At 45.3% G+C, this 9,407-nt stretch overlaps 1 protein-coding gene across 8 annotated transcripts in view; it reads left to right on the forward strand.

The window, feature by feature from the left end:
* Dnah14 (dynein axonemal heavy chain 14) overlaps window positions 1-9,407 on the forward strand; it is a 230,250-nt gene that overhangs the window by 171,566 nt on the left and 49,277 nt on the right. For all 8 annotated transcript variants that reach the window (XR_004109335.1, XM_031336881.1, XM_031336892.1 and 5 more), the window contains 5 exons: window positions 973-1,098; window positions 2,221-2,315; window positions 4,667-4,826; window positions 5,629-5,760; window positions 6,129-6,224. Coding sequence is in view for 7 of the 8 variants with exons in the window: in XM_031336881.1 (XP_031192741.1) it covers window positions 973-1,098; window positions 2,221-2,315; window positions 4,667-4,826; window positions 5,629-5,760; window positions 6,129-6,224 (609 nt within the window). In the remaining variant the exon portion in view is untranslated. The remainder of the gene's footprint in view (window positions 1-972; window positions 1,099-2,220; window positions 2,316-4,666; window positions 4,827-5,628; window positions 5,761-6,128; window positions 6,225-9,407) is intronic.

The following is a 9,407-nucleotide window of genomic DNA, read 5'->3' on the forward strand; positions in this document are numbered from 1 at the left end:
CCTGGAACTCACTCTGTAGACCAGGTTGGCCTCGAACTCAGAAATCTGCCTGCCTCTGCCTCTCAAGTACTGGGATTAAAGACGTGCGCCACCACCGCCCGACGAAACTACGATTTTACCAATTAAACATGATCCTAGTGTATAACTGCCTTCATTAAGCTTACTATTGCTGTGATAAAACACCAAAACACAAAACAACTTGAGGAGGAAAGGCTTCATTTCACCTCCCAGATTATAGTTCATGATCAAAGGAAGTCAGGACAGGAACTTGAGGCAGAAACTGAAGCAGAGGCCATGGAGGAACACTATTTTCTGCCTTGCTCCTCTTGGCTTGCTCAATATAACCAAAGACCACCAGTCCACCGGTGACACTGCCCACAGTGGACCGGGCATTCCCATTCAGACTTGCCTCCAGGCCAATCCTATACAATCATTTTCTGAATTAAAAATCTGTTCTTCCCAGATGACCCTATCTCCTATTGAGTTAACATACAAACAAGCCAATCCCCAAACTAGCTATAGAAGTTTATAGAAAAAAATGTGAAAACGAGTCTTTAGGCAATTAATATCTACATAGAGTCCTCTGGTGGGATCACACTATGTGAGACCTTTCCATGTAGTTATTTTCATCTGTCCGGGTGAATTGCCTGCATGTGTGCATGTGTACCTTGTGCCTGTACAGCTCAGAAGAGAACATCAGATGCCCTGGGAATGGAGTTACAGATGTTGAGCCACCATGTAGGTTCTGGAAGAGCATCCAGTGGCCTGAACCACAAAGCCACCTCTCTAGCCCCTTGTCGACTTTCTTAATGTGTAGGAAATCTTTATGGTAGCCATTCTAATTACTCTGTTACAGATAACTCAGACTAAACTTCTATACATTGTCTAGTTATTAAACTAACCTTTTGGATTTGTGCTCTCAAGAAATTCTATGTCCAAATCCATTCTAAGCAGAATCATTTGATTTACTAGGAAAAGGAAATCTTGATGGAAAAGCTGCGGAAAGATTCACAAATAGTCGAAAAGGTTCAGGTGCTTGTGAAGCAGGATGAGGAGATTGTGGCTGAACAAGTGAAAATCGTGGAAGAGTATGCTCAGGTGAGCTGAAACTCCAAGCTGCCTGGGGCTCTGAACCACCACAGGGAAAAGCAGCGGCCCACGGGGCGGGCGGAAATAGAGAGCAGGGCCATGGACTGGCCCCTGCCACAGGAGGCTCTGCAGGCTGCACGGGTGAGCCTTGCCTCTGGGAGCAACATATGCTAGGAGACAAGCGGCTCTTGGGGAAGGCTGGTCTACGTGTGCCACTTCTGATGTTTACTTTTAAAACCCTCTGTTCACTTCTGTCCATCCCAGCTACAAATCCAGCAGGAGCCAGCATGGTATTCTAGATTGTTTGCTCAACTTCAATGTGCTTACTAGCCAATCCTTCTCAAATCAACCACATACATTAAAATAAACTGATTTATTTACCCACAAGCTATACTCACTGGCTAATCTGCCAAGGCATAAGTCGGTCCTAGCCGAAGGTTTATTATGAAGTGAACGTGAATGTAGGTTTCAAGTTGTTCTCTGGTAACTTCAAAATGTTCCTTTTTCTCTCTGTTTTGGACAGGGCCTCACTATGTGGGCCTCACTGGCATAGAACTTGGCATATAGAACAAGCTGGCCTTGAACTCACAGAGGTCCACCTGCCTCTGCCTCTTCAGGGCTGGGATTAAAGTGATGCGCCCCACACCTGGCTTGGCTGTCTTCTTATCAGAATCAATGAGCTCTCCATTGCTCTTCTTGTCGTTGTCCAAGAGAGAGTCTCACTATGTAGCCCTAGCTAGCCTGAACCCTGCTGTGTAAGCCAGGCTGGTCTCAAACTCATGAGATCGACCAGACTCTGCCTTCCAAGTGCTAGGAGTGAAGGAGCCAGCCACTGTGTTCAGCCCTTTGTGAGCATCAACAGTCACATAGCTAACGGAGCCATGCCTCAAAGGGCATCCCTCACACTATGATTGGCAAGGTAGTCACTCGGTGTGTCTGCTTCCATGCATGGATGGGAATCCCCAGGGATTGCATAGCACACTGCATTTCATTTACAAAACCCTGTCCTCGCGACAGAAGCCTGTGCACACATGGCTAATTCGTACTATAAAAATTTCCCGTCAACCTTCCAACTTTAGATATGCAACTGTGTTTGTTCGTGTATAATTAGGATTGTGTCTTCAATTGCAGAAAACTTCCAATGAGCTAAAAAGTGTGCTGCCATCTCTAGACAAGGCAATTGTGGCCCTAAATGCCCTGGATAAAAGTGATATTTCTGAATTAAGGTGAGTAATTACGGTGTCTGTCTCTTTTGAGTTAAAAAGCCTCTAAATAGAATAGATCGAGTAAAGTATAATCCAAGCAGTTCCAAAGTTAGAACCAACACTCATTTCAGGATGAGTGCAGAGTTCTGGGGGCGTGGCTAACAACCTGCTACCAAAAAAAAAAAAAAAAAAAAGGTAGACTGCAGTGCTCACACATACCTGCAGAGGGTGCTATGGGAGCTCTTCTCCCTGGTGTACCCTTTCAGATAGTATCCTAGTGTGAAGAATGAGACTGGAGAGAAATATCCAGGAAAGCCCTGGAAGGACTGACATATGATAGGGTACAAAGACTCGAACCTCTTGATCCTAGGTCTTTGGGTAGGATACTTTTAACTTGAGGTTTCCTTCTTAGTAATGGAAAAACCTCCAAATAGCCTATCTCCCAACATGGCAAGTATTCCATCATTCTTCTAAAGTTGCATTTCAAGGGGCCACTGAGATGATGGCTTAGTGGTTAAGAGCACTGGCTACTCTTCCAGAGGACCCAGGTTCAATTCCCAGCATTCACACGGAGGCTCATAACCATCTGTAACTCCAGTTCCAGAGGATTTGAACACCCTCTTTTGGCTTCCATGGGCACCAGGCCATCATGTGGTACACAAACATACACATAGGCAAAACACCCATACACATAAAATAAATGTTAAAAAAAAATTTAAAGACAGTAGTGTTTTAACAAAAGATAAGAGAGTACAGGGCAAACCCACCATCATCTTCATCTGCTGAACACATGCTGGGATCACAGGCATGCACTGTGATGCTCAGCCTCTTACACGGGTGTTGGGACTCTAGACTCACCACCGTGTGTATGACACGCTAACTCTGCTTAGTTTCACAACAGCAGACCAGAACACGTCACCGTTCTTGAGTTAATCCCCCTGAGACTGGCAGAGCAAACAGCACAGAGGATGGACAGACAGCTCTGGGGTGAGATCCAGGCAAGGGAGTGGGCAGCGCAAGCTCCCCGGAAGTGTGCTCAGTGCTTTTCAGAACCAGTGTGGGTTCTGGGAACCAAACCTAAGTCCTCTACAGGAGCAGTCCATGCTTGTAATCACCAAGCCATCTCTGTAGCTCCCCACCCTCCCAGGCACCATCTGCAAGCAGTGAAGCACACGGCTGGAGTCCCCAGCTGTACCTGGGCTTCCCCCACCAGGCATCGGGATGGCAGATGAGGGTCCCAGTCAGCTCACACAGAGCGAGCAGTCTCACTGAAGGCACCAGTCCAGCAGCGATCACTCTTGTGCTGAGAAGTCCCTCTCCTCTTCCTTGGAACCAGAATGGCTGGCCTTGCCTTCTTTGCCTGTGCTGTACTGTGTGTAAAGATTCTCCCGTGTGATGTTAGCACTCTAGATAGAAGCTGGTTGAGACAGAACAAAAAGCAAGGGGTTTGCAATGTTCCAATGACAATCTTCTTATCCTAACTTTAGACACAGATCTCAATCTAACCCCTGACCCCAAAGCTCTTAAATCAGTACCTTTTGTGCTGGGATGAGGATAAAGTAAGATGTGTGTAGGGACAGTCAGAGATTGTCCTTAAATCACAAGGATGGGCTGACTTGCAGTGTTCACACGCATACACAATGTTTCTTTGGCATGGTCACCAGTAAGCCAACAAGAATGGCACAGGAAGTCCCTAACTTCAAATGAGTCTGCCTTGGGTACTTTCATAGCAAAAAGAATTAGTCTCTAGCGCAGACGGTTCTCAGCATTAAATTTTACACATTTAACCTTCCGAAGGCAGAGATATCCATGTACTAAAAACACTAAATTAAAAAAAAACACACACAAGTAATAAAATGTCTCTAAGTTGGCTGGTACTCCTCATCATAATGGTTGTTAAAATATGTCTGCATGCATGGTCTCTCCTGTATGTGAAAGATATAGATAGGTGGGTAGGTAGGTAGATCGATAGATAGATAGATAGATAGATAGATAGATAGATAGATAGATAGATCAATCGATAGATAGATAGATAGATAGATAGATAGATAGATAGATAGATAGATAGATAGATAGACAGACAGACAGATAGATAGATAGATAGATAGATGGTAGATAGATAGATCATGAAAGCAGAAGAGGGCTGCTTGGAGAAAGGAGAGGGGCCGGTGGGAGGGGAGAGAGAGGACATGAAAGTATATTGGAAGTGAGTAAGAGGAAAATTTCATAATGAAACCCATTATTTTGTAGGCTGCCTTAAACGTTTAATATAAATAAAGTCTAAGCATCTACATAGGTAACCCTCTGGGATTGCTTCCAGGGGACTGTGATTTTCATGTTGAAGCTGATGAGATGCCCACCCTGTCTTACAGAGTATACTCGCGCCCTCCCTACCTTGTTCTGACGGTCATGAATGCCGTGTGTATCCTTCTAGGAAAGAAGCCCAACTGGGCAACAGCAAAGCTGCTGCTTTCAGACACCAGCTTCCTAAAGCGACTAATTAACCTCGACAAGGACAGCATCCCTGATAAGGTACAGCGCTGACAGCTAGGGGCGCGCACTTGCTGTGTCCGTCTTTACAAACGGCACAGTCAAGCAGGAGTGCTAAAGCAGGTTCTGAATTACAAGTGGCAATTAAAAATGGACTCAAGAATGAAATGTATTACACACAGAAGACGGTGGTAGGGGTTAAAGGGCAGCTGCCAGGATGGTAAAGGGGCAAAGGGCTCCTCACAGGTTTGACAGCATGAGCTTGATCCCCAGGATCCACGTAACAGAAGGAGAGTACTGCCCTAAATAAATGCATAAGTGAAGTTCTAAAACAAGGGCGAGAGAGCAAAGTTGATGATTTTCTCCTACAAGTGACTAAAAGCCTACCTAGCAGCAGCACTTTTGAGTAATCAGAACATATCGATAGCGGCAGGTTCGTGCCTCTGAATTATTCAGGAAAGTGGAGCTGTTCCCAGGCAGGAGAGGAGATAGAAAGCGAGCCGGGATCCAAGTCTGAGAAAGGCTCTATACCATTTATGGCTCATAAAGGCAGGTGAGAAATTCCATACACTCAACTATAGACTAGCCAACAGGCCACTTGGGGATGAGCATCATCTCCTCACAGTAAAGCACAGCGAGGGATTCGAACCTGCTACCCACGAAGCTTTCCTAAGCTGGAGCTCCTTGTACATCTTAGCAGTCACAGCACCAGCAACAGTGGCAGGCGTTCGGTAGAAAGGCTCCGTAGATAAAACTGTGTGTCTTTGACTGCAGCAGTGAAGCTCATCCTGGGAGGGATAACCGACACATCCTAACATACATCTCATGGAACATGTCCCCCTAGGTGTTCATAAGGCTCAAGAAGATTTTAAGTCTGCCTGATTTCAACCCCAACAAGATTGCTATGGTTTCTGTGGCGTGTTGCTCCATGTGTCAGTGGGTGATCGCTTTGAATAACTACCATGAAGTACAGAAGGTACACCTTGCTTCCCGACTCTCTGTCATGATGTGCAGGGGACCCGGCATAGTTCCAGAAGGGACTGGTAACTTAGCAGTGCTCAAGTGACAACCTCGACAGCCTATTGAAACCCATATGTCTCTCGTGTCTCATGCTCATTCGTCTAGACCAAAAGCTTCTCTTAAACCTTCTATGAAAACTATGGTACACTTGTATTTGTTCAATTTAGTATTTTGTCCATAACAAACTACATCCGTTCAGTCCATATATAAAATTCCAGGGAAGTTTGTTTTAAAGGCCAATACCTACGTCTCTCACGTATCAGACATTTTAGACCTCAAACCTAACTGTTTAAACCCTTGGCTGTTTTACTCTCGTGAATTCAGGTAGTACGTCCTAAGCAGGCTCAGGTGGCGGAGGCTCAGAACGTCCTTCAGATTGCAAAGCAAAGGCTGTCCGAAAAGCAAAGAGGTTTACAACTGGTAAGATTTGGGCGTTCTAAGGGGCTTTTTATTATTATTATTATTTTATTACTTGTTAAATTCACAATACCTTTAAGAACTGTGTAACATTTCCAATAAGCACTCAAGAAACACCTCAGGGCTGAGGGTATTGCCCAGCGACAGCGCACTTGTCTAGGAGCATGTGGGCCTGGGATTCCATTCCTAACACAGCAAGGCTGTGATGGGGAGAGGCCATTGTTTCAGCAGAGCTTACTCACCAAAAATAAAACAGGGAAAATGGTATAGTTAGGGATGGAATTGGGAGAACTAAGTAAATAATATAGGTATAATGTGCGAAGCTCTCCATCCCTGCTACATAATAATTAGCAGTTGTGTTAATGATCAGCGTCACATAATGCTGTTTTACCAAATTTCTCTAACTTTGATCAGCAAAACCCTGAGCCTGGATTCGTTTACTTCTCATTCCACCACCTCTAGTCATTACTCAGTTAATTCATTCAGCCCTTCTTACTCCTCAGATAGCTAAAGCTGGGGCTAAGTGGTGATCCTCACCTGACATTTGACACATTCTGAGCAGATGCCGTACTGTATAATTCACGTGTCAAACTCTCTTATTAAAGTGTTGTGCCTCATTCTGGGCAGAGAGGATTTCATGGAGGGCGTGTGTCCACTCTCAGAGCTGCAAGGTTGGCATTAAGTCAGCTTTTATCTCAGTATACTGTTCATCCATCTGTTCATCCATACACACACACACACACACACAGACACACAAACACATAACCACACACAGACTCACAGACACACACAGACACACACACAGGCACACACACAGGCACACACATGCACACACACACAGAGACACACACAGACACAGATACACACGCACAGAGGCACACACACAGACAGACACACACACACATAGACACACAGACGCACACACACAGACACACACACAAACACACACAGACACACACACATAGACACACAGACACACACGCACACACACAGACACACACACATAGACACATAGACACACACGCACACACACACACACATAATGCCCGTCCCCAGCACCTTCTGTCCAATGAGTCAGAAGCCAAGCAGTCTGATGCTGCCCAAAGGACACCTTAGCTTCTCCCAGAAACAGACTTACAATGCACAGTAGGAACTTAATAGGTCTACTCAACGTGTTTCTCAAGTGCAAATCCCATGCTACTGCCTGAGCTATAGTTAATGCCACTGGCTTTACACTTTTGATGGGAATGTCCTGACACATACTTTCTTCCATTTCAAATATCTATCTTTTGTCCATCTGAACTCGAATCTTGAAAATACTATTGAAAATTCTAGAGAACTCTGGGAAGTAGGTGTAGAACTTACTGGTCACCCACACCCTCATCAGAACACCCTTTAGGAAGTACAGTGCCCTCCATATAACTGTGTGTTTAATCTCACGGATATGCCCTGTACTTTAAATAACTGGTCATGAGCAGCAAGGGAAAGCAGGAGAAGTGAACAAGCAAAGGCAATAACTAACAGTATAGACGAGGGGCTGGAGCGGAGGCTGGTCAGTAAAGACAATAACTAAGTAACAGTATAGACGAGGGGCTGGAGCGGGGGCTGGTCAGTAAAGACAATAACTAAGTAACAGTATAGACGAGGGGCTGGAGCGGGGGCTGGTCAGTAAAGACAATAGCTAACAGTATAGACAAGGGGCTGGAGCGGGGGTCGGGGGGCTGGTCAGCAAAGACAATAGCTAACAGTATAGACAAGGAGCTGGAGCGGAGGCTGGTCAGTAAAGACAATAACTAAGTAACAGTATAGACGAGGGGCTGGAGCGGGGGCTGGTCAGTAAAGACAATAACTAACAGTATAGACGAGGGGCTGGAGCGGGGGCCTGGTCAGTAAAGACAATAACTAACAGTATAGACAAGGGGCTGGAGCGGGGGACTGGTCAGTAAAGACAATAACTAAGTAACAGTATAGACAAGGGGCTGGAGCGGGGGTTGGTCAGCAGAGACAATAGCTAACAGTATAGACGAGGGGCTGGAGCGGAGACTGATCAGTGCCCTTACAGAAAACCTGAGTTTTGTTCGCGGGTCCTACATCAGTCAGCTTCAGGGGATCTGATGCCCTCTTCTGCCCTCTATGACAGCTGCACAGGTGTGCACATACCCACATACCACACACATACACACACACATTAAAAATTAATCCTACCACAGACAGCTCATAATGGATATATTTTACAAAATATATTTTTGTAAGGTTTAGGTTCATACTTTTATAAAAATAGTATCTAAAAAATAAGGAAAAAATTTACAGATCATAGTAAATACAATTCTGTATATATAATTTTATGTATGTAACATATACTTACATGTTATAAGTTAGAGACATAATTTCACACTATATCTGCAAAATCATATCTATATATATTTACATGTATACACACACACCATATTCAAGATTTCATGCCACACCCTCAGTGTTAGCTTTTTATCATTATTTCAGAAACCTGACATACTCGAATGTCTAAAGTCAAAACAAAAGAGGTTGGTTTTTACTCTGATTTAGCCCATGGTCATTTGACCCCACCGCTTTGGGCCTGTGTGGCACCATGTGTACACCATGCTGGGACAGAGAGACCTGCTCCCTTCATGGTGGCTAGAAAGCAGCTTGAGGTGAAGAGAAGGACTGGGGCTTTGGTAACTCCTCAGACGGGCCGCTGGGGGCATGCTGCCAGTTAACTAGCCTCCCTCCGGAGGCCTCACCTGCTAAAGGTTCCTCACCTCCTAACAGTACCACAGGTTGGGGAAACGGCTTGTGGGAAACATTCCATACTCAGACCACGACACCAGCAGCAAAGCATGGGTTCTGTGGGGTTTTATGGGTAGCCGACGGGCTGTCTCGGGCTCAGTTCATCCCGATGTCCTAACCCATCTATTTCTCAGGTCTGCTCAGCATATTTGGAGCGGGAAAGGTCAGCTATTTTCTCTCCTTATTTGAATCAGTCATCCAGGGTGTGCTTTCTGGGTAGTTGACGATGACCTTGAATTTATGACGCTCCCTCCTGCAGCTCCTGAGCACAGGCTTGTATGTCGGAGCACCTGGTCTTTATACAGCACTGAAAACTAGTCGATGCTCTCACATTGAGAGCTGGTGGCAAGCTTCCCACCAGTTGAGCTGCATCCCCAGCCC

The sequence above is a fragment of the Mastomys coucha genome, unplaced genomic scaffold (genome assembly GCF_008632895.1).
Source record: "Mastomys coucha isolate ucsf_1 unplaced genomic scaffold, UCSF_Mcou_1 pScaffold1, whole genome shotgun sequence".
In the NCBI taxonomy this organism is placed as follows: domain Eukaryota; kingdom Metazoa; phylum Chordata; class Mammalia; order Rodentia; family Muridae; genus Mastomys; species Mastomys coucha.